The sequence below is a fragment of the Pinus tabuliformis genome, chromosome X (genome assembly GCF_031772625.1).
Source record: "Pinus tabuliformis cultivar Carrire ecotype Pingquan chromosome X, CPIR1, whole genome shotgun sequence".
Lineage (NCBI taxonomy): Eukaryota > Viridiplantae > Streptophyta > Pinopsida > Pinales > Pinaceae > Pinus > Pinus tabuliformis.
Window position 1 is genome coordinate 1,519,822,926 of NC_142308.1, and position 25,764 is coordinate 1,519,848,689.

General features: G+C 38.0%; 1 protein-coding gene across 4 annotated transcripts in view; it reads right to left on the minus strand.

The window, feature by feature from the left end:
* Positions 1-25,764, minus strand: part of LOC149145831 (lysophospholipid acyltransferase LPEAT2-like) — a 412,491-nt gene that overhangs the window by 201,049 nt on the left and 185,678 nt on the right. For all 4 annotated transcript variants that reach the window (XM_089449183.1, XM_089449181.1, XM_089449182.1 and 1 more), the window contains one exon: positions 19,909-19,979. In XM_089449183.1, coding sequence (XP_089305309.1) covers positions 19,909-19,979 — 71 coding nt within the window. The remainder of the gene's footprint in view (positions 1-19,908; positions 19,980-25,764) is intronic.

Consider the following 25,764-nt stretch of genomic DNA (forward strand, 5'->3'; position numbering starts at 1 on the left):
TCTTTCCTTGGAGAGATAAATTTTATTAGAAGATTTATTCCAAATTACGCAGAAATAGCGAAGCCTATTCAAAGTCTCCTAAAGAAAGATGCAAAATTTGTTTGGCAAGAAGACAGCAAAAAGGCTTTCCAAGAAATCAAATATGCTATTGCAAGAGCTCCTGCCTTAGTTAGTCCCAATTATTCCAAGGATTTCATGATTTTTTCTTTCACTTCTGAAGATACCATTGCTGGTGTCCTGCTTCAAAAGAATAAAGATGGTCACGAGCAACCTATTGCTTTCATGAGTAGAGCACTTCAAAATTCTGAATTGAAGTACAATACCATGGAAAAGCAGGCTTATGCCCTGGTCAAGTCTCTTAAGCACTTTAAAACTTATGTGGGTTATTCTAAAATCATTGCTTTCGTCCCACATTCTGCTGTTAAGGATATATTAACTCAAACCAATTACTTAGGGACTCACGCTAGGTGGGTTACTAAAATACAAGAGTATGATTTAGAAATCAGACCCACCAAGCTGGTCAAAGGCCAAGGTTTAGCTCAGATGTTAACTGAAGGTAACGAAAAGACTCTTGGTTTGTTCTGTCTTAGCGATCTATCTTCGCTGGAACTACAAAGATTAGCAGAGCATGAGTGGTACAAGGACATAGTTTATTACTTGATGAATCTTGCATGTCCTAACCATTTAGTTGCTCATAAGAGAAGGGCTCTTAGACTAAAAGCCACTAAGTATTGCCTTATGAAGGATGGCCTTGGATGGAGAAATCCTTAGGGCATAGTGCTTAGGTGTGTTAATGATGTTGAGTCCAAGAAATTAATCTCTGAGTTTCATTCAGGATTTTGTGGTGGTCATTATGCTGCTAGAACTACCGCCCACAAAATCCTGAGAGCTGGCTATTATTGGCCTTCAATCTTTTCTGATGTGCACAAGTTTGTTAGAGCTTGTCAAGCCTGTCAACTATTCATTGGGAAACAGAAGCTTGCTGCCTTGCCCCTACAACCTGTCATTGCAGAGGCACCTTTTCAGCATTGGGGTCTGGACTTCATAGGGAAGTTCCATGAAAATTCTAGCAATGGCTACTCATGGATTTTGACTGCTACGGATTATTTCACTAAATGGGTTGAAGCCATTCCTGCTAAGAATGCCACTGAAAAGGTTATTATGGATTTCATTGAAAATAACATCATTACTAGATTTGGTGTCCCCGCTAAGATCACTACTGACAATGCCAAAGCTTTTAGTTCCTTAGAGTTTTCATCTTTTTGTTTCAAGTATGGCATTGTCTTATCTCATTCGTCAAATTACTATCCTCAGGGTAATGGTCTGGTTGAATCAAGTGACAAGAATCTCATAACCATTATCAAGAAGATAGTAGGAGATGATAAGAGATCATGGGACAGCAAAATCAAGTATGCTTTATGGGCAGATAGAATCACTAAGAAGAAAGCTACTGGTATATCTCCCTTTTGAATTAGTTTATGGCTTGGATGTAACTTTACCTGTGCACCTCAAATTGCCAGCTTATCAGCTCCACCAAAATTTTTCTACTAATAAAGATGTTGTTCAGAATAGAATAGATCAGATTGTGGAGTTAGATGAAGCTTGTAGGACAGCTTTTGATGCTATATGTAAAAATCAGTCTAACATTAAAAAAAGCTTTGATAAATTTTCTCGATCTAGATCTTTGCAGGTGGGAGATATGGTACTTCTTTGGGATCACAAGAATGAGAAACCAGGAAAACATAAGAAGTTCGACAGTTTGTGGCTGGGACCTTACATCATTCGAGACATAGCTGGACCAAACTCATTCCATTTGAGCAGATTGGATGGCGAACCACTTGATCTACCTGCAAATGGCCAAATGCTCAAGTTGTTCTTCAAAGATGATATCTGATGCCATAGGGCATCCTTTGTATTGTATTTCTATCCCTACTCCTTGTTATTTCAGCATTTTATTTCTGATTTAGGATTAGATTTACTTTCCTTGTAAATAAATGAAGAGCTTCTATCTTTTATGTGCTTAGATGTTATATGATGATGTTTGAATGGACGCTACTTATTTCTGTTGTGTGTTGTGTGGATGCAGATTCTGGATTCTCAAATTCCTACAGTGCAGCAACATGTCCCCAAGTAGAGCCAGATGTTGACCACTACGGGTCAACTACCCATAGCAGTACGCCCCCTTTTCTTTGCAAAAGGGGTAGCGCTTGATTGACATGTCCGTGCCATTCGACAATCATCGACAGCTTGACCAATTTATGTTGTAAACCCAGTCTACATGTATAAATTGTAAATCATTGTTTTAAGAAACGGCCGTTTCGAAACCGAAACAGCCGGGTTGATCCGAGACAATACCTTTTTCTATGACCCGACCTTTGGAACGGTTCGACTGGCCGAGTTAGCCATGACTCGGCTGAGTCATTGAATGACTCGGCCGAGTCATGGCTGACTCGGCCAACTCGGCCGTTTCCGTTATGACTTGGCTGAGTCACAAAAAAACGCCCAGCATCATGTCAAACTGCGATTTAATAAAATTTTAATGGATTTTAAAATTGTTTTTTGGTTGGTTTGGACTCCAAGCAGTTATAAATTTTCATGGTAATGTTAAATTCTTAAAAGTGACATTCTCCTTAATCTTCATTTTCATCCTTTTACTTAAATTTTTAACATTACCATGAAATGACTCAGGATGTTTGAGAGTGGTTTCGACCTCATTGGATTTCATATGGAGAAAGTAGAATTTTAGATTTCATTCAAAATCCAGCAGACTTATCAGTTTTTCAAGGTTTCAGGATTGGAGGATTGCAATGTTTCCATTGAATTTTGTCATGTATTAGGGTATGGATTCTGGAACTCGTATTTAATCAAGAGCACCAATCCCTCTATGTACCTTGATGTTAGTGACATTGGTTGTCGAACTCCTCTGGGATTCGCTCCCAAACCAAGAGCTTCTCAAAATGTCGCTCCCGCTCCCGTTTTCGCTCTCGCTCCCCACTTTCGCTCCTGCTCTCAAGTAACACTGAGCCAGATGATGTTGGCAACTCTAGTAGTAGCCAGTAGTACTGGTCACAGAGTTTTGTTGTAGAGGCCATTTAAGCCTCCTTGGTTATGTGTTTTTGTTTTGATCTCTATATCATCATCGTGTATGTATTGGACAATGTACTGGGTGACATTTTGATATAATGGATATATTCATGAGCCTACTTTGATCATATGTTGTCTTCTATCTATATTCTAATGTTGTGTTTGGAAACATGAATGAAAATCTGTAAAATTATGTGTTTTTGTAAAAAATAAATATTTAATGTATTTTTTACAAGGACCGAGTCATTGAAATCGAGCCAGCCGAGTCGATACCGAGTCGGAGTCGGAGTCAGAGTCAACCCTCGGCTGAGTCGGAGTCGGAGTCGGAGTTTTAAAACATTGTTGTAAATAATCTTAGCAGATATGAGTCATGTATGTAAATTGCCTAGGTGGACCTAATTTTCTAAGTGATAATCTACGTTCCGGAAGGTTTTTCGTCTCACCGATCCATGATCGGCAGAGTTTTCCTTCAACCTAACCCCAAAGCCGGAATGGATTTTGTCATTAGAATCTCAGGAGAATCCTAGCGTGTTAATTTGCTAGATTATAGTTGTGTCGCAGAACTGGGTGGTTTATGAGGGTCTATGTCAAATGGGTTTTCCCCCCTTGGGATGTAAAGTTGTAAAAGTCATGATGTAAAGTGTCTTGAGGGTTAAGAAATGTTTTAATCCCCTCATAAGTCCTCAGTCCTAGGTCCTAGGTGTTTTTCCCAAAAGCTAAGTTCGAGGATCCATTTAAAAATAAATTAAAAATTAAAAAATTAAGAAAAAATAAAAGATAATAAAATAATAAAATAAAATAATAAAATAATAATAATAATAATAAAGAAAGAAACCTAGAAATAATAAAATAATAATATTTTGAGTAAATAAATGCAGAATTTCAATTTTTTTAAACATTAAAAATTTGACGGAAGAGATTAAGAGATATTTTGATCCTCATCGACGGTCGAGATCATTTTGACGTGGATCACTCGAACTAGCTGTTGGGAATTTTTCCTTTAAATAGGGTGCTAGGGGTCATTTGAGATCATGGGATCTTGGAGTCTTGTGTTGAAGAAGCTCTCTTGTAAACTTGTCTGGTGCTAATAAAGAAAGACTTTGGGGTTGAAATCTTGCTAGTGTTACTCTCTGGAAGTGTTGTGAGCTATTTTATTTTCTGCATATTTTGATTTTCAGCCATTAGTAACAGCTTATTATAGAGTATTGTTGAGCACAGGTATCTTGTTCACTTGCTAGGGTTTGAATGGTATTAGGTTTTCTGAAGTAATGGCAGGTATCTCCATTGCTTTTTGAGATCTAGTATTATTTTTTCTCTCTTTATTGATGGTTGAAGTGAGCTGTGCAGGAAACCCTTATTGAAGAAGATCGGCGGGCGTTCGGGGAAGTTCTCGGCTGAACCAGCCAACTCCCACAAGCATTTTCTTGCAGAGCCCAGCTAGTTTTGATCCTGGGTTAATCATTTAGTTTGTTTTCTGATTTGCATGAGAGATTTCCTAAGTATTTTCACAGTAAATCTGAAGTTCTAAAATATTATTGGTGATAACTGACAAATCTGGCTGTTGTCAATGTTTTTAAAACCGGAACCAATGACCGGACCAGTCCACCTAATGAACCGGTTTACCGACCGGAACCGGTCTAACCGGGACTGGTTTGGTCTAAACGAACCGGTTTTAAAAAAATACATTAAATAATTAATTTTTAATGAAACAAAACTATTTTTAAGATGTAAAACCATGATTCCAAGCCAATAGAGACAAAATATGCAAAGTTTGCTCATTTATATACCATGTAAAGGTGAATATATCAAAATGGCACCGAGTACAATACATATCATCGACAAAATAGCAAAATACATAAGAAATGAGGCTCTAAATGGCCTATAAAGTCCAAAAACAATGCTGCAAGCTATGAGGCCATTGGCCTACTACAAGTCTACAGTGTACACATGATCAATCATCAAGTCCATCACCACTACTAGACACAGGATCATCATCAGGAGCTACATAGACATCATCTGGTTCAGAGTCTGAGGATGCCTCAGCCTGATCTGCAACCTCAGTATCGATGCCACCAATGACAATAGAAGTGGACCTAATGGAAGCACGAGTTTGTCGACCTGCACGACTAGTGCCTTCCATTGGTTCCATGCCTTTCCTTGACGCTGCTATTGATCCTGGTTCTGATGCCGCCACATCATCTGCCTCATCCCCCGCTAAAGCCATGTCGATATCAAAATCAGCCTCAAACACAGGATCTTCAGTCTCCTCCACCCATTCTGATGTTCGATCAATATCGTCCAACACAATGGGATCTAGATCAGGTGATTTGCTCATCATTTGGTTCCTCCTCAGTCGAAGGTTGTATTGCACAAAAACAAGATCATTTAACCGTTTTTGTTCCAAACGGTTTCTCTTCTTCGTGTGTATGCACTCAAAAACAGACCAATTGCGCTCACAACCTGAAGCACTGCAAGTTTGACTGAGGACTCTAATTGCAAACCTTTGCAATTGAGGACACTAGCCACCAAATGACTCCCACCAATGTGTTGCAAAGAAAAAGACATTAATTAGTAACTTAGTTTATAATTTGAATTGTAAAGATTCAAGAACGTAAACAATTTTAACTTGAAATGAAAAACAAAATGGAAATTGGAATTGCTTACCTGGTTGGTCCACATCTCTTGCCATCTTTGCCAAGTTTTTGCCAAAAGTACCACTTGCCATATTGAAAATAGTAAGCTGTCTATGTATTTCCAACTGGTCTACATGGCTAGGGACCATGCGCTCCAAGCAATCAATCAATCCAGCTCTGACCTCCCCATCATGCTGATCTCCTAGCCGATTTTTATAGTGATACCTTTGGTTCAAAAAATACCCGGCTGCATGTATAGGACAATGGAGTTGATTGTTCCATCTGTTATCAATGATCTCCCATATACGGCCATATTTAGCTAACCTGTCCTTGTAAGTTGCCCGTATCAGCTCCTTTGCCTGATCCATAGCTTCATAAATGTAGCCCATGGTCAATCTTTCCCCATCCACCAACCTTAGCACCTTAACAAGGGGCTCGGAAATTTTCACAAGCTCTACAGACCTTTTCCAAAAATAAGTGTCTAACACTTTCTTTTTGGTGTCTTTTCCATCTGGTCTACGAGCCCACCGAGATTCAGAACATTCATCAAAGGAAAACATTTTCTGCAAGTTTTTATGTTGACCATTGAGACATTGCAACGTGAGGAAGTGAGTTGCAAATCTCGTAATTGCAGGCTTAACAAGCTCTTTGCCTCCAGTGTGTTTCCTCATTAGGTTCAATACCCATGAGTGGTTGTAAATGTATTTTGTAATGCACTTGGCATGCTCTACAGTGTTTTTTACCCACTCCACTTTGCTTATATCCTCAAGCATGAGGTCTATGCAATGTGCAGCACATGGAGTCCAAAATATGGTCTTATATTTGGCCTCAACCATCTTTCCAGCAAGAACATAGTTTGAGGCATTATCAGTGATGACCTGCACAACATGCTGCTCCCCAACTTCCTGAATAACATTATCCAAAAGCTCAAATAGAAGGATTGCATCCTTTACCTTATCAGATGCATCAACTGATTTCAAAAACATGGTTCCTTGAGGGCAAGAAACAAGGAAATTAATGATAGTGCAGTTCTTTCCATCGGACCATCCATCTGACATAATGGAACAACCTGTTTTGAGCCATGAATCTTTAAAATCAACCAAATATTCATCAATGGAAGATATCTCTTTTTGCAAAAGAGCTCCCCTCAAGTCATGCATACTAGGGCCTTTGAAGCCCTTTCCTGCAGCTATAACAGAGTCCCACATAGCTTGGTAATAAGGTGAGCGAGCAACATTAAATGGGATATCTGAATCATACCACCATCTAGCAATGTATTGGTGAGAAGTTTCTTTGCATTGTCTTTTCCAATGTTGATCCAAAGTGGGTTGAGAACTTGGCTGGGAGGAAGTGGGATTAGAAGAGGCAATGTTGGCAGAAGATGAGAAATAACTTTGGATGTTTGTTCTCTTTGTTCCTTTTAATGGTTGGCCAATAGAAGGATGAACATAGTGAAAGGGGTCATTGGTGGAAGGGATAGAAGTGGAGTCTTGAATCTCATAATCATCATACCCACTCTCTTTCATGGCTTCAACTAATTCCCTCTTCCTTGCAATGTCATCTTGGATGGCCTTCTCCCTAGCCTTATCCTCATAAAAAGTTTCAAGCTTGGAAATGTATTCTGCCCTAATAGGACCTAATAGTGCATTTGGTGCATCACATGGCTTTACTTGGCCTCTTATCCCAGCGATGTGTTGTTTCAACCTAAGAATACCCCCACCTCCAATAGATTTATGGCATAATTTGCATATCATTTTTCCATCAATTACATCACAATGAGCCCATGCACTGTCCTTTCCTTTTGGAGCCATGTTTGCTTGAAATAATAACAATTTGCAAAGAAATCTGCCATTTAAAAAAAAAATTGCAGCTAAGCAAAATGGAAAACCAAAGATAAATGTAGGAAAACAAATGCACATGCAAGGCTCAAGCTACAAAATTTGATAGCATAGAGCTAGAGAGTTTATAGCATACATGATAGATCATAGAAGTGAGAAGTTTATAACACATAAAAAAAAAAAAAAAAAAATAATGGACAGCAGACTCAAATGAGGAATTATCAAGTGCAAATCCTTACCTGGAAATGCAAACTAGCTCCCTTAGCCTCCTCTTGAAGATGGCAACTCCACTAACAGCTACACACTATCTCCAAAATAGCTCCAACTCCAACTCCAAGATGACTACTTCAGCAAAAACTCCACACTCTCCAAGCTCACAAACAAACTCACAAACACTCCAAATCAGTTGTGTGAGACAAATGAGAGTGAGAGGGGTCTCTTATAGCTTGGAGAGGGTGTTTTTGGAGGGAAAATACCTTTACCTCCCCCCAAAACCCCTAAACCACAAACCACCAACGCCTTTTTGCATGAATCGGTGGGCATGCCATAAACCAGCCAGTTTAGGACGGAACCGAACGGTTTGATACAAACCGGCCGGTTCCGTCCTAAACCGGCCGGTTTTCACCGGTTAGGGCCCCAAAAATGGCGAAAGGCAAGGTTGGACCAGGTTTTTTGGCCGGTTCGGACCGGCCAGCTTGCTAACCGACCGGTTTGACCGGTTACCGGTTTTTCAAAACGGTTTTTAAAACATTGCCTGTTGTAGAGCTATAATTTTGAAATTTTGGACCGCTTTGTAGGGTTTCATTTTAAATCTTTGCATATACTTTCTGGATTTTTGTTTTCCATTTGCAGGTCTGAGATAAAATTCTTGCGGAAAATTGAATTGCAGGGTCGCTGTCTCGCTCTCCAAGGGTTTTCGGATTTGGAAAAATTTTACATCGATTTCATTAATAATCAGTTTTTGGGGTTTGATCATTTTTTCCGAGGATTTCAAAGTCGTTTTTCTTAATCCCCAGGCTATCAAGTCTGCCTGTACGCTACCGCTAAGCTGTCGTTCCTCCCTCAACAGATCCCCGCAGTCTGAAATTCAATTTCCCATCCTGCTTGCGTCCTTTCATCTATGCATTGACTTTCAAGCTCAGTTAGCTGGTTCTTCATCTGTGCTTACAAAAAGCGGCGGACCAAGTACCTGGGGTAAGTAATAAGCGAAGTGTGTGGGTAAGCTGCCAAGGTTACGTAATTTTTTTTAGAGCGTTGGATAAATCCCTCAAGATCTGCGTACTGTGTCACCATTAAACGCTGCTGGAAGCTGCAAATTCGAGAGTTTCTCCATCCGCCTGCAAACGCACTAACTACTGGCCTGTTCTTTGCATATCCACGCTGCCAACGTTCTGTTGTCCATCAAACCACCTGCAAACCTGCGTGAGGCCTTTCACGCTGCCGCCGTCAAGATTTCTCCTCCCTTTTGTTGAATTCCTAAACCCTCACACAGTTTCTGAGTTCCTCATCACTCTCGCCAGTGAGCCTTTCACCTGAAACTCGTGCCCTCAACTCCGTTTTTCTATCGCGTGCCAGCCTGCAATCGCATAGCATCAAAAAAGGAAATTTCGATTCCCCTTTTTTTGTTTAGTTTTAAAATTTTACAAAAGTTATATTTAGATTTAGTTTTTTTTTTTTTTAATATTTCATTTAGAGCTTTAGAAATTTTTTGTTAAAAAAAAATCCGTTTGGTTTTAGTTTCATTTCTTAATAAGTTGAAAAATTCACAAAAATAAATATGTTATTAGATTTTGATTTTTAGTTTTGACTTAGGACCATTGGATATAGATGATGTTAGTTTAGTTTTGAATTTAGATTTATTTTTGTTTAAAGTTAGACGTTAGCAGTTTTAAAAAAATATATATATATATAAAAAAATAAAAAACAAAAATATTTGAAAATCAATAAAAAATATATAAAATATAAAAAGATATAAAAAGTTCCTTTTTCCTAGGGTTTGGATTTTTGATTTAGTCTTTAGTGTTCTTTGAAAAAATCATAAAATCATTTTTGGAAATATTTTGCCAGATACAGTCTTGGCTCGGGGATTTATCACGTTTTATTTTTTTTCTGCTGAGGCTAAAATTTTGGTGTGGAATTAATGTTTATCATCTTTTATGCTTGAATGATCCTGAATGTAATATCTGGTTAGCACTTGATGTGGTTGTTTAAAGCATTTATCTTTCGAAATTTTAATTGCTGAAATATCGTAGAGTTGAGGCTTCTGTGATCCATAACAAGTTAATGATAGATTTTTCAGCGAAAATCACATGAGAAACCATTTGTCGACGCGTTTCGAACCAACCAGTGTGGTTCATCGTCAAGACAAGTTGAAAAACAGATCCAGCTTAGCCTGTTTAAATAGCTAGAGCAGAGACACCAACGGTTACCTAAAAAGTTGACTTAAGGAGCAAGGTCAAATTTAGTTATATTAGGTAAAAAATAAATAAATAAATATATAAATCAAAAATAAAATCAAAAATAATAAAATATAAATGGTAACATTAGTTAGGTAAAACTAAAGGGAAGTAGTTACGTAAGGGACCATCTCTTATAATATATAAATATGTAAACAAATTAATGGGTAAATTAGATTTAGAATTAATAAATAAATAAATTAGAACCAAAGAATAAATAAATTAAATATTCCAATAAAAAGAGGAAATAGGGATTGGAAATAAAATAAAATAATTATAGTTGGTTAGAGGTTATATAACGGATAAAAAATAAAAATGTAAGAATAATTAAAAAATTTATTAGTTAAAAATTTTAAAAGTAATAAGGGACCATTCCTTATAATAAACAAATAAAAGGGTTATTAAGATGAAAGAATGATGGAAATAATAAATAAATAAAAGTAATAACCAAAATAATAATAGAAATAAGTTATTAATAATAATAATAATAATAGAATTAAGTTATAGAAAATAAATAAATAAAAATAATAATTAAAATAAACAAATAAATAGTAATAATAATAAAAAATAAAAATAAAGTAAAATAAGAGAAAAAAAAAAACGATTACCAAATAATAGTATTTCGTAATTGTTTATTATATTACTAAATAATAGTATTTAGTAATAGTTTAAAAACAAATAAAATAGTTAATAATTAAGTTATTAAATAAATAAATAATAAAAATAATAGTAATAGTAATAATAATATAATAAAATAAATAAATAAACAAATAATAATAATAAATAAAAATAAAATAAGAGACAAGACCAACTAATAGTATATAGTAATCGTTTATTATAAAATAGTATATAGTAATAGTTTATTATAGTACTGTTTAATAAATAAAGTAATTGTTTGCTAGATGATGTTGATTTAGTCTTTAATTATTTTATTTTATTTCCAATCCCTATTTCCTCTTTTTATTGGAATATTTAATTTATTTATTCTTTGGTTCTAATTTATTTATTTATTAATTCTAAATCTAATTTACCCATTAATTTGTTTACATATTTATATATTATAAGAGATGGTCCCTTACGTAACTACTTCCCTTTAGTTTTACCTAACTAATGTTACCATTTATATTTTATTATTTTTGATTTTATTTTTCATTTATATATTTATTTATTTATTTTTTACCTAATATAACTAAATTTGACCTTGCTCCTTAAGTCAACTTTTTAGGTAACCGTTGGTGTCTCTGCTCTAGCTATTTAAACAGGCTAAGTTGGATCTGTTTTTCAACTTGTCCTGACGATGAACCACACTGGTTGGTTCGAAACGCGTCGACAAATGGTTTCTCATGTGATTTTCGCCGAAAAATCTATCATTAACTTGCTGAAATATCGTTATTGAGTTTTAATCGCTGGATCACTATAAAAGCATTGTGCGTTTATCGAATGCCTTGCATTTGCTTGAGTTATCTAATGGTAAATGATTTTTTATGGGTTCATCTTTCCACAACATCTGATAATTAATCGTTTAAACATTAAACTCCACAAGGCACTGGTCTGTTAACTCAATAAAATCTATTTAGTGCTTGCTCCTTCGTGTCTCCCAACCCAACTGGTTCACAGTTGATTTTCATCATCTCATAGGGTCTACCCCCCTTAGCCGCGGGAGACAGGCTTAAATGGAGAGATCAGGGATCAGGGTGACAGCCCCCGTTTTGAGCGTTGTCGTGACAATCTGTGCGACAACAGTACCATCAGGCTTACTTGCTAACCACCAACACAAACATACAAGTGTGTATCCAAAACTAAGCTCAATAAGAAACACCACCTTTTCAATTCCAAGATTCCTGACATCAACACATAGTGTCAGCCTAATGTCTCTCCAGGCAATGCTTCACTCGCAAAGCCTCAACAAATCTCTTCCATTCCTTCATCATCAATACAATCACAAATATCTACCAAACCCAGCAGGTTCCTTAGATATTCGAACTTCTTATTAGGAAGAGCCTTTGTCAAAATGTCTACAACTTGGTCGTCTGTCGGAACATATTCTAGCTTCACAATCGCATCCTACACCAAGTTCCTAATAAAGTGGAACTTATTGTTAATATATTTCGTCCTCGAATTAAACACGAGATCTCCAAACATCTTGATACAACTTTGATTAGCACAGTTAATCACAGTAGGACCCAGAGACCTTTCAAACAAATCTATCAAAAACTTCCTTAACCAAATGGCCTCTTTTCCTACTTCACATGCAGCCACATATTCTACCTTGGCACTACTAAATGCAACGGGATCTTGCTTCCTACTCATCCATGAGATTATAGCAACTCCCAGACTAAAGCATCCTCCGGTAGTGCTCCTTCCATCAGTCTCACTGCCACCCCAATCAAATTTTGTGAAGCCAATTAGCTTGAATTCCTTATTATCATACTTTAGGCAGTGATGTATATTGCCACGAAGATACCTCAATATATATTTGGCAACTATCCAGTGATCATGATGAGGCTCCAACTGAAACTAACTAAGAATATTCACTGCAAAACATATATTTGGCCTAATATTTACCAGATACATCAGGGAACCCATCAACTGACGATATGAGGTAGGATCCACGAGCTTCTCCACTTCTTGAGCTTGGTGATCATAGGAGTAACCATCGGCTTGGATTCCATCATCCCAAATTTTTGCAATAACTTGATGATGTACTTTCCTTGCCCAAAATATATCTCCTTGGGTCTCTGCCATACTTCTAGACCTAGGCAGTAATGCATCAATCCTAGATCCTTCATCTCAAATTCACCTGCCAACATCTTCTTGCATTCTTGAATTCTTCGTTCTACACTGGTGATGGATAGATCATCCACATATAGTAGAATAATGATTGTCTCATTATTCATGACTTTGATATATAGATTCGGATCAGCATTACTCTTCACGAACCCAATCCTAAGAAGATATGCACCCATTCTTGCATACCATTCCCTTGGTGCTTGCTCCAAGCCATATAGAGCCTCTTTGAGTCTGCAAACATGAGTGTCCCTGCCATTTACTTCAAATCCTTCAAGTTGTTCGATGTACACTTCTTCATCAATGGTCCCATTCAAAAATGCAATCTTAACATCCATTTGATGGATATTCCACCCCATTGTAGCAGCCAATGAAACCAATGATCTAATGGTAGTGTACCTTGCAATAGGTGCAAAAGTTTCTTCATAGTCAACGTCTTCCTTTTTAGAGAAACCCCTTGCAAGGAACCTTGCTTTGTACTTGTCTATACTTCCATTAACAACATGTTTGATCTTATAGATCCACTTCGATGTGACAAACAATTTGTCACTAGATCTAGGAACGATTTCCCAAACCCCATTTTTCTTGATGGATTGATATTCTTCCTGCATAGCTTTCTTCCAAACCTCTTCATGCTCAGCTTCCTGGAATGTAGATGGCTCGGCTTCAATCAACTTTGTCATATATGCAACATAACCAAAATACCTTTTCAGTTTCTTACTTTCCCTGGAGGACCCTTTCACAGCTTCATGTCCTTCAGCATCTTCTAATGTAGCTCTCAACCAATATGGCCTCTTCCTTGTGGTTGGGATAACCACTGATTGAATAGGCTCACTTGGTCCTTCTTCTTCATCATTTACAGTAGAGTTCTCATGAACTTCATCTTCTTCAAATACGGGAACTTCTTCGTCATCAGAATCAATAGGAATATCCTTTGATTTCTTGTAAGCTTGATTCTCATCAAATATGACATCCCTGCTTACTTCAATGTATCTTCCCTCCTTTATGTATATTCTATATGCCTTTGAGGAAAGACTATAACCAATGAATATTCCCTTGATGCTTGTTGAGTCCAACTTCTTTCGTTTGTCCTTCGGAAGATGGGCATATGTTGGACTTCCAAATATGCGGAAATGATCCACACTCGACTTCTTTCCTGTGAATACTTCTTCGGGTGTAGTATTATCAAGACTCTTATGAGGACTTCTATTTTGAACATATACGGCAGTCATTGTTACTTCACCCCATAGGAAATTCGGTAGATCTTGATCAAGGAGCATAGTTCTAATGCCTTCTTCAATTGACCTATTCTTTCTTTCAGCCAATCCATTTTGTTCGGGATAGTAAGGAACAATGAGCTCCCTCTTAAAACTTGCATCTTTACAATATGCAATTAACTCTTTAGAGGTGTATTCCCCATCATTGTCAAACCTTAGAGTCTTTATCTTCCTTTTCGGTTAGGGTTTCCACCTCAACGCTAAAATCCTTGAACTTATCAAATACTTCATCTTTAGTTTTGAGTAGGTAGAGCCATGTCTTCCTTGAATGGTTATCAATAAATGCTACATAGTAGAGATGACCTCCAAGTGTCTTGTCCGACATGGGCCCGCACACATCGAAATGGATGAGATCTAATATTTCTTTAGATCTAGATTCACTATGATGAAATGGATTTCTAGAATGCTTCCCCAAAGAACATCCTTTACACGCACCTTCATGGTCTAACTTCATATCAGGAATACCATGAACCAATTGACTAAGAGTAGGGATGACCCTATAATGCAGATGGCCATTCCTTTGATGCCATAGTTCAATGGGACTTATTTCCATATGAACCAAAGCTTGAGGAGATGGAGTGATAACCTGGTAAAGACTTCCGTAACGAACTCCAATAACCCTAGCTTTGTCAATACTAGAGTTATTTCCCCAAACCAATATGTTTCCATCAACAAAAGCAATTCTTTCCCCTTTATCTTCTAAACAAGAAATAGAAAGTAAATTCTTTTTCAAACCTAGAACATAAAGAATGTTGTTGAGATGCAGCTTTGATCCATTGTCTAGCTTTAAAGATGTAGATCCCACGCCTCTAACAGCATAGCTTTTGTTGTCACCCAATTCCACTGCATGGGAGGATGACTCCTTTGATAGTGTGTGTAGTTGTCTACTTTCACCTGTCATATGTCTCGATGCTCGACTATCAATGATCCATGGATTGTCATCAATAAGAGATCCTATAAGGGAAGCCAAAAATCCATGACTTCTGACTTTGTTTAATAGGTAGTAGATGATCTTCTTCATCCATCTTCCAGCAGAGTTGAAACCCAAACTTATGTAGTTCACCATAGAGGGAGAATCTATGCCAACAAAGTGATCTTTGACTTCTCGACCTTAGCTCTAATACCATGTTGGAACATCAAAGATAATATATTAGGGTTTGATTCTCCTTTCTTGATCATTACTTGTGAGTGTGTTGGCTTCTTTTACTTCTTTATTATCTTATCTTTCATCAAGCAAGTATACATACATGAATATAACAAAACAAGAGACACAAGATATAGGCACATGCCAGGGCAAAACCCCACTTGAGGGGAAAACCGAGTCAAAGTAGTTCTTCCTTTCAATAGTATTCTTTGAGACTCTTCACCCTAGACCAAGACCAAACTTTCCCTCCACACCATGTCAACCTACAAGATCTTCGACCCCTTCCAGCAACTTTGACTAGGCAGCAGTTCCTAGCAACATGCAGCATCCGGCAGCAGTAAAACCCTAGGAGACTTCGATCTCCTAAACCAGACCATGAAACAGAGAGAGAGAGGCACCAAAAGTTCGATTTTCCTCTTCTCTAGAGACTCCCCCAAACTCGCACTTATTTCCTCCTTCCGGCAGCATACTTCGCACTTCCCAACTCTTCTAGAGATATCGAATTGCTTGAGAGAGTGAGTGCTCCAAATGACTTCGACCTCCTCCAATATATAGGCTTCTTGTGGGTCGAATGAGGGTCTTTAGGCCGACATGATGTGGAGTACGCATAATTCATATTTGATTTGATACAAAACCTTTTTACATGATCTGAAATCCTAAGAAGGGTCTCTTCGAATGTACAATGACTCTATAAACTCAATATTAATCCTAGGAGTCCACAAGCATGAAACCCATGCTTTAATAAGTCATTGTTACAATAATAAAAAATCTTTTCTTTATTCTTTTGACAACTACATGACATAATGACTCAAGTACATTACTGAAGGTCGAACATAGTTACTTTTTCCAACAGAAGTCCCTTCTAGCCCTAGCCATAAGGGTTTGGAGAGTTGATTTCATCATTTTGAAGCTAACTTTGTGGTTGCATGTGTTGGAGGAGTCTCATTTCATCTTTGAAGGCCATCCACTACCCTATGGTGTCTCAACTTCACATACTTGGCATTGGAGTATGGCCTCTAGGCCTCAAGGGCTTTCCCTCTCCCCACCCTCACCCTTTCTTGACTGTCATATCAATTATTAGATATCATTTTGGGATTCAACTGCGTTATGTAAGTGATTCATCTATGACCATTTCCATGAGAGGTAGTCGTAACTGACTAATTTCTCATGATTTTTGAATAGTCCACTTAGCACTCATTGCATCGGGTGATGCTCACAGGGGTGAAAAGTGGGATTGGAACTAGTGAAATGAATCACATAGTGTCAATCATCACATCTGGGGCTTGCACCCAGTAACCAGGACTTCCCGGGAGGTCACCCATCCCAAATCGCCTCTGGCTCAAGCGCACTTAACTGTGGAGTTTTCCCCACAATCAAACCCACTTAGCTTGTTACCCCGTTTGCAAAACCTTAGCAAGTATTGTGCCTCATGAACCATTCAAGTAGAGTTCCCGTCATTCTTTTGAATTAAGTATTGGGGGTTTTCGTAATGCATTATATTAGATATCATTTTGGGATTCAACTGCGTTATGTAAGTCATTCATCTATGACCATTTCCATGAGAGGTAGTTGTAACTGACTAATTTCTCATGATTTTTGAATAGTCCACTTAACACTCATTGCATCAGGTGATGCTCACAAGGGTGAAGAAGTGGGATTGAAACTAGTGAAATGAATCACATAGCATCAACCATCACTTCTAGGGCTTGCACCCAGTAACAAGGAATTCCTAGGAGGTCACCCATCCCAGATCGACTCTGGCTCAAGCGCGCTTAACTGTGGAGTTTTCCCCACAATCAAGCCCAGTTAGCTTGCTACCCCATTTGCAAAACCTTCGCAAGATTGTGCCTCATGAACCATTCAAGTAGAGTTCCCTTCACTCTTTTGAATTAAGTATTGGAGGTTTTCACAGTGCATTATATTAGATATCATTTTGGGATTCAACTGCGTTATGTAAGTCATTCATCTATGACCAGTTCCATGAGAGGTAGTCGTAACTGACTAATTTCTCATGATTTTTTAATAGTCCACTTAGCACTCATTGCATCGGACGATGCTCGCAGAGGTGAAGAAGTGGGATTGAAAGTAGTGAAATGAATTACATAGCATCAATCATCACTTCTGGGGTTTGCACCCAGTAACCAAGACTTCCCGGGAGGTCACCCATCCCAAATAGCCTCTGGATCAAGCACGCTTAACTATGGAGTTTTCCCCACAATCAAGCCCACTTAGCTTGCTACCCCATTTGCAAAACCTTAGCAAGTATTGTGTCTCATGAACCATTCAAGTAGAGTTCCCTTCACTCTTTTAAATTAAGTATTGGGGGTTTTCGCAATGCATTATATTAGATATCATTTTGGGATTCAACTGCGTTATGTAAGTCATTCATCTATGACCATTTTCATGAGAGGTAGTCGTAACTAACTAATTTCTCATGATTTTTGAATAGTCCACTTAGCACTCATTGCATCGAGTGACGCTCACAGGGGTGAAGAAGTGGGATTGAAACTAGTGAAATGAATCACATAGAGTCAATCACCACTTCTAGGGCTTGCACCCAGTAACCAGAACTTCCTGGGAGGTCACCCATCCCAGATCGCCTCAATAATCAGATCTGAAGCAATCCTAACAATGGTATAATCTCTAACATCTAGTCCTAAATCTAAGTCATTTTAAGCCTAAAAACACCTACGAATAACACACACTAATCGTACGAATCATTTGAAGTGTTTTGGCTTTTCTTTCCTTGCATCCTTAGTAACTAATCTTGCTGATCTCATTACTACAGTAGGATGATTACATCACGTTAGAGGTCTGATTTGAGGTTGCAGCAACACTTTTATGATTTATCACAAGTGCTCTTAACATCTAGTTAGCTATTGTGCATTGCCTTTTCCATACATGTGTTGCTCTCGAAAGTGGACAGTCATGCATTGAGCTATAGCAGTCTAATCTTCTATGACAGTGGCATACCTGAGGCATTTGGAATTCACTTCAATATTGGCATAGGTTCTCTCTTGCCTTGATAGCCTTGATTGGTTACTAACCTTTCTCCTTTCTCATTATGCATGGTTAGACTTTAGTTGCATCTCATATGCATAAGTGTTTCTCTCATTAAAAATTACATTGCATGATTGCATTCTTAATATCTAGTTGCATTCACATTTTCATGGTAAATCCTATTGTTGCATTTCAATTGGCAATTTCATCTAGTTGCTATTACAATATTGAGTTCTTCTCTTGCTCTAATCGCCCAAATCTAATAAGTGAAAGATAACCTCTAATAAGCATACATAAGTGTGAAGACAAGAGGGTTTTGCCATCACTATTGCCATAGTGCTCATCTTATTGTGTTTTAAGTTTCTCCTAGCCCTAATTGTTACATTATATGTAAGAAATCTAATAAACACAATAAGATCATCTTAATAACATTGCTTCATTGAACAATCTCAAGGTGCTTCATAAGTTGCTATTGGCATTTTTGTAATCTTGTGCTCTAAGGTTAATGTTTGAATAATCTTGATTGCAAGTGGCTTAGTTGTTCATTTTAAAACATCGAACCATAATTACATCTCATTGAAGCAAGCCAATTCCATCATTATTTGAATATTCATTCTAGGTTAGAAGTGCATGTTTAAAACTTACCTCCAAGCATAAGCTTGATTGATAGAAATTTAGGGCCACCTTCTCTCTTGATTTGCGACACTTAAACCTTGCACCAAGGTTAAAACAGGTGACCTTGCAGTTCTCTTGTGGCCAATCACTTGTAGGAACCAAGGCATCTGGGTCATTAGAACTCCAGGGTAGGTATCGTTAATGAGGCCTTCGCCTCCTTCCCCTGGACTTCTTTATATACCCCTTTGCCAGACTTGCATCTAAACAATCGGGGTGAAGGCTCTCATCTAGACTAGGCATTTAATTAAAAATAACCAAGATCTTTTATCTCACATTGGATTAGATCCCGCATTTCATCTAAGATAGAATTTGCATCTTACAATGATTGTTCATCCAATAGCTTGACATATTGATTTCTGTTGTGCAAGTAATTAATCTTGAAGCATTGGTCTATCATTTTATATCTTAAGAATCAAATTGGTTGTGCTTAATAATCTTACTTGTCACATAATTCTAATCCAAGTTGCTAGGATGTTCAGTTGTATCTCTTGAACTTGTTGGTTTCCGACGGGTTCCTCATCATTCCATCTGTAGGGGCAACCCCCCTTAGCCTGCATTTAGGAGATAGCTTAAACAGAATGACCAGGGATCAGAGTGACAGCCCCTGTACTGAGCGTTGCCGCATTGGGTGTACAATTCGGGCAACAACAAACCTCAAAACCATTAATGATAAAATGAAACACTTGAGCTCTAGGACAGCTGGCCATATAGAGCAAACTTCATACATGTCATGTGCTAATAATAGGCACCCTTGAGTAATTTTCTACGACTGCAAGTTTCAAATTCAGTTATATCAGTAAGGTTTCCCCTGAGGGATACTCACATCTAGCAGTGACAAGTATACTATTAAATTTAAATGTCACATCTACTAGTGACAAGTATACTCTTATATTTTCAATGCAAGTAATATAATAAATCCCAGGAAAAACCCAATCTATTATCCATTATAAAAGAACTTCTTATGCACATTGCTTCTATAAATTTTCAATACAATTGTCTCATTATCAGGGTTACCTAGAATCAGGATGCATTGCAGCAAATCTCTCAAGGAAAACAATTGCCTCTCTTGTGTTTAGTTCGAATAACTGCACACAGTAAATTAAGTACCATTAGGACTCCATAAACAAGTAAATCAATAAGCAAGAAACTTCCAAATTCCAATACACAAAAATTTGCAATGAGATACTATTAGCCAGCAATAACTTTTGCAAAATTGCAAGCAGGTAACATGAAAATGAAGACAGAAAGCAGTGACACCACATGTTTTTCCTTTTATTTTGATTAGTAGTGCCATAAATTTATCAATTTGATTAGTTGACATGTAATTTGTAGAGTTGTTTATGCAGATTCTCTATCACAAAGAAAGAAATTTCACTGTTTGGCTCATTTCTTGTTTACCCACTTTTTGGTCAAAAACCTATATGGACACAAAATGTTGCAATCTGTCCCTAAGCCTACTTCTGATCTTTGGGAAAATCACCCTAATCAACCTTGCCATTGGTAAAATCTTCTCGTCAAATATTCCCTTGACAAGCTACTAGTGGGCATTACGGTTTGTTTGTGATTACGACAGTTCATTTCTTCATTTAACATGGTAATTATGTTCTCATGTTGTTGATGATGATGAAGTTGTGATGTATGGTTATTGTTATGATTATATGCAGCTGTAACATGAATTTAACTCACTCTAGGACAACTACAAACATTTGATTATGAATGTATAAGCACTGTGGAATTATTGTATGGTTGTGTTGGCAATTATTCACATGCTGAAAATGATTTGGTGGCTCTCTCCTCTATTTATAATTTGATCTCCAGTACCTTTGAAAACGATAGATATTATAAAGTTAAAATGTAATGGTTTGTGTGTGCACAAGGGAAAAAAGGCTTATTGTATGGATATACATATATGTGTAACTAGGGCCAAGACTTCAAGCCCTCACCCCACGATAATGTTGGCTTTAATAGCCAATTACGAATCAAGGAACAAAGAGAATTTAGACACAAGAAACCCCCGAAGGGGAAAATCTATACTAAATAATCATTGCTGGATGTAAATCTATCGTACAAATGGTCTCTGTTGCAGCAAAATCTAGCAGGCCTTGTGAGGGGACTCACAAGGTGAGGGCCAGACCCTATAGCAACAATGAGGAAGGATTGCCACTGTCACCTCAGCAATCTTCCTCCTGCTGTTTAGTGGAATTTCACCACAAGAGAGGCTTCCCTGTATTCACCTATAAGGATCTCCTAATTAGAGGGCCCAATGTGATATGAATAGCCTAGGGCAAGATACCTTCAAGATGGAATAGGTTTCTAACCCTAAATGAAAAAGAACCACTACAAGCTAGAGCTTATAGATGTGCAATGATAAATGTGTCCCTAGACATGTAGGAGTTAGAGAAAGGGTTTATATAATGATGGGGTCAACAAAGAAACAAGATAAGCCCTCAAATAGGCTTCAAGTTTAAGTTTAGCTACGGTTTCGGGTGTCTAGGGCACAAATAGACAAGGAAGGATGGCATCAACCCTTTTGGGGAGGATTCACCACAACCTAAGTTGCACGAAACACCAAAACGTTCAGAGTTTCTGAAATGGGTACGTTTGGAAACATCACCTCCCAAAAATGGAAATGTCAGCGAAAAAATGATATATGTATATAAATATATATATATAAAATTATAAATAAGTGAATAACACATTATCTTGCAAGAAAAAGGGGAATAACACCCATAGATGACAATTTTAAAGGAAAACCAAGTCTATATTTACTCTCATAGATGATTATATGATGGCCGAGTTTCAGCCAAGTTTTAGCGGAGTTTCGGAGTTTCAGGTACGGGTATGGCCCAAAACGCCGGTTTCTTAGAAGTTTCGTGCAACATATACCACAATAGAAGTTAGATTTGAGTTTAAAAGGAAAGGAGGCAAACCCTAAATTTTCATCCACAAACATCCATCCAAAAATGACCTTAGTGTTGAAAGGTGTAACTAGGTTTGGTCTTCATAATAACTCATGTACTCTTGATTTTGTATATTTTATGTAAAAAGCAAAAAGAAGAAAAGAAAGAGAAAAAGAAAATTTATTTTCAAGCATGGATTTCATGCTCAAAAGAATTTTTATTATTTTATTTATTAGATAAGCATATTTGTTGACACCTAATCTTCATGATTGGGGAATTTGTAAAATAGATAAATCAGGAATGTGAACAGTCATCGGAAGATGAACTGAACAATCACTCCTAATGTATAAATCAAAAACATACCTATGGAATAAACACACGAATCAATTTTTCTGAGTTTTCTGCCAAACTGGAGTTACTACCTGGCCTGACATGGTATCGGAGCCAGTTCTAAAAATAGTTGTAACTCCCTTACCTCTGCCACTGCCTCTGTCCTGAAATGCTCTGCCTCCATTGCATTGCATTCACCTGATTACTCTGTCCTGAGCGCTGCTCTGTCCTGAGCGCTGCCTCTGTCCTGCGTCTCAACGATGTTGATTCTCTACGCATGAATGTGTCAGTTATACCTTGACTGGTTGCATCGAACGAATCATTACACTCTGAATCATTACATTGAATCCCGCTGCGTTGAAACCCTCTCTGGTTAATCTAGAGCCGAACCATGTCAAGAGACGATTGCTTCCAGCATTCCAAATTCTGAGTATTGTTAAACACGATTCTATAGCAGTCTCGCTCACCAAACCAAGAGCGTAAGTCGACGGGCGGTTGCTTCGCATCAACTTCCTGAAAGTCTGTGTCGAGGTGAAGGGTGCATATAAGCGTTGAAGGACCATGTTTGACTGAATGTCGTGTATGGATGGTATGATATGAGTTCCACTGTTAATGGCAGTGCGCTTAACCAATTTGACACAAAGCCATATGGTCATGCGAGACAGTGATTTTTGTCTGCCTTCCAGACATCTCGATCTTTGATGGAATATGCGGCCAGCGACATCACTCCTAACTCGATTCCTGTAACAGAGCGAGGGCTGAAGACCCCGCGATCGAATCCCCGCAGCGTAGCGATCATCCTGTAGCTTCGCATTCAACGGACATAGAGGTGGAGTCGAGATGACCGTTGTGGCCATTTATGCCTCCCGCCAGAACTGACTGAAACCCTCGCCAGAGAGAGCGCGAGCAAGCGAAACCCTCGCTTTGCTTTCCTCCTTCCCCTGATTCCTTCTATTCAGAACCAGTTGCTCGCATTCTGATAATTCGTTCTGGCCTGTTCCTTCTGAACATAATATTGAGATCATCCACGATCTGAATCTTCAACGACCACTGTATTTTGATCTTCATTTACAAAACAAGAAGTGTAATTTTAATAATCCTTCACATGGTGGAGAGGTTCGCAAAATTAAGGTGTTGATCTTCTCGAGAGAACTGTGTAAATTGCTTCGTCGGAACAACGGTGACAGAAATGGGGATATAAAGTCATTTCTGTTGCAGAAATTGCAAGGCAGTGGAATGTTTGTGGGGCGTTCTCTACGTTCTTAGAGACCGTCATTATATGATATTCCAGAGGTAATTTCTTTGTCGTGATGGTATTAAACAAAATCCACTACTCTCACTTTGGGACAGAGGCCTGATTGATGTGTGAACTAGTGCAATGGGGATACTTCAATATGATAAGCTGCAGGCTTCATTAAAAATTTTCGTATACTGAGATAGAGGAATACTCTGTTTGCTCAATACACAATTTGTATATTGATATGAATAGTTTATTTGTAACGAAGGTCTACAGTTATATGTAATGCTGATACTTCTATCAAATATTAGAGGGATTTAAAAAAAAAAAAAATATATAGTGCATAAGGCTGTAACGTAAGGAAGTTTTTTTTTATCAGCAGAAGTATTTTTTTTACAGAATGCATTCAATCATCTCTATGGTAGGAATAGTTCTCACTGGCAAAGAGAACTATCCTGAATGGTCCCGGATGATAAAACACACCCTCATCTTCAATGAGTTGTGGAAAGGAGTGTGTGTCGGAGAAGGAGACAATGACCCAGTGCAGCCTACATCAGACAAAGAGCTCGTCATTTGGGAAAACAAGAACAGCAAAGCCTATGCATTAATCGCAGCATCTGTAAATGAAGAAGTAAGTCGCCATATTTCATCATATTCAACTGCCTTTGAAGCTTTACAAAAACTGAAAGAACTCTATGACTCACATTCTGCACTTGAAGTTGTTCAGCTCATGATTAAACTCTTCACTCTTGAACTGAAAAATAATGATCCTCTTGCTCTTGCATCTGAAGTAAAATCCATAATGCATGATATCAAATCCACTAAGGTTGAGCTGGATATCCCTCTTATTGCTTTTCTAAAGGCACTCTATCCTACTTACTCCAATTATCTTGAGTCTTTACAAGCAAATGAAATCTTAAAGATATAACCTTTGACTCTCTTGTGAAAAAGTTTGCTGAAAGAGAGAAAGCCTTTGGAAAGAAGACAGTCCCTGAATCTTCTGAAGAGACTGTTTGCCTTGCTCATAAAGAAAAGCATCCTGCTCAAGATTCTACAAGAGGAAGAGGTGGACGAAGAGGAAGAGGAAGATACTTCAGAGGCAGGGGGGGTAGACATTCTCAAGGAGAAAAAGCCAGTGAAACAGGAATCGGGAAAAACTCGGCAAAATCGCGAGTTTCAATCGGATCGGCCGCTAAACGATTCGTTCCAAAACGCTCCGAGTCAACTCGCGTTGACCGATTTTGAATCGTGGTCAACGCGAGTTTGACTCGCGATTCTGCAAAAAATCGCCCGTTCTGAGTTTTTTTGGCGAGTCCCGCCAGTTTTATGTTTTTCGGGTTTCGGAATGGCGGGTAAATCGGGTTCACAGTATTTCGGGTTGCGTATTTCACAGTATTTCGCGTTTCACAGTTCGCGCTATCGACGTCAAATATTCAGTCTTTCCGGTCTCACAGTTTGCTATCGACCCGAGGATTCAATCTTCGACGCAGAGATTCAGTCTTCCGCCGGAGATTACGTGAGTTACGCAGAGATTCATCATTCGACGGATTGCTGAACGGTGAAGCTGCGTGAGCCCGAGCCGCCTCCTTCAGCCTTGAATCCGGATTCCGAGGTAACCTGCGTGAGCCCGATTACCAAACTGTGTTGCAGCGTTGCTGCATTCCGTCATTGAGATTGATCACAGTAGTTGAGGGCCGAGGCATCGTTGTCTGAGTTGGGTTATATATATTATATATACGTTATATTTTAATTATATATATAGTATTTGATACACATACTACGTGATTCACATAAGTTGTACAGTGACTCGCAATGGATATTTGTGAGTCGTTCTCATTATTGTGGCATGGATACGCTATGGTCCACAATGGTATTCCTGGGACTTGATCTTTCAGTGACACACATAATTTTGTGGTTTGTATTCATCTGTTCTATGATTCAAATTCATGGCTCGTATTGCTATGTCTGTGTTGGTTTATGTATATTATATACGTTATACGTTATGGCCTTGACTAAATAGTTCAATCCTTAGTCATATCATATCGTTGTCATAAGCAGAAGAGCTATATGTAAAAGTTTACAACCACTAGCTGCCTTCAAATCCACATTACAGCATCCATTACTGACCGAGAATTGGGCCATGTTGTCTTGTTATGACACATATAGAAACAATTTATCTTCCCAAAAATCAACGCCACTAGTATTGAATAGAAGGCCATTGAACTTTGAAAGTTTGAAGTCATCAATGATCAGTATATCTGTTGTCTTCAGAACCAATATTTGATCCTAAATTTCCTGACAGGTAATCTGTGATAGACTTAGATATTGGGCAAAGGAAACTTTTAGAAGCTGAGACAAAATGCCCTCCACTAAACACATTGCTGAACTGACCCACAAGCGAGA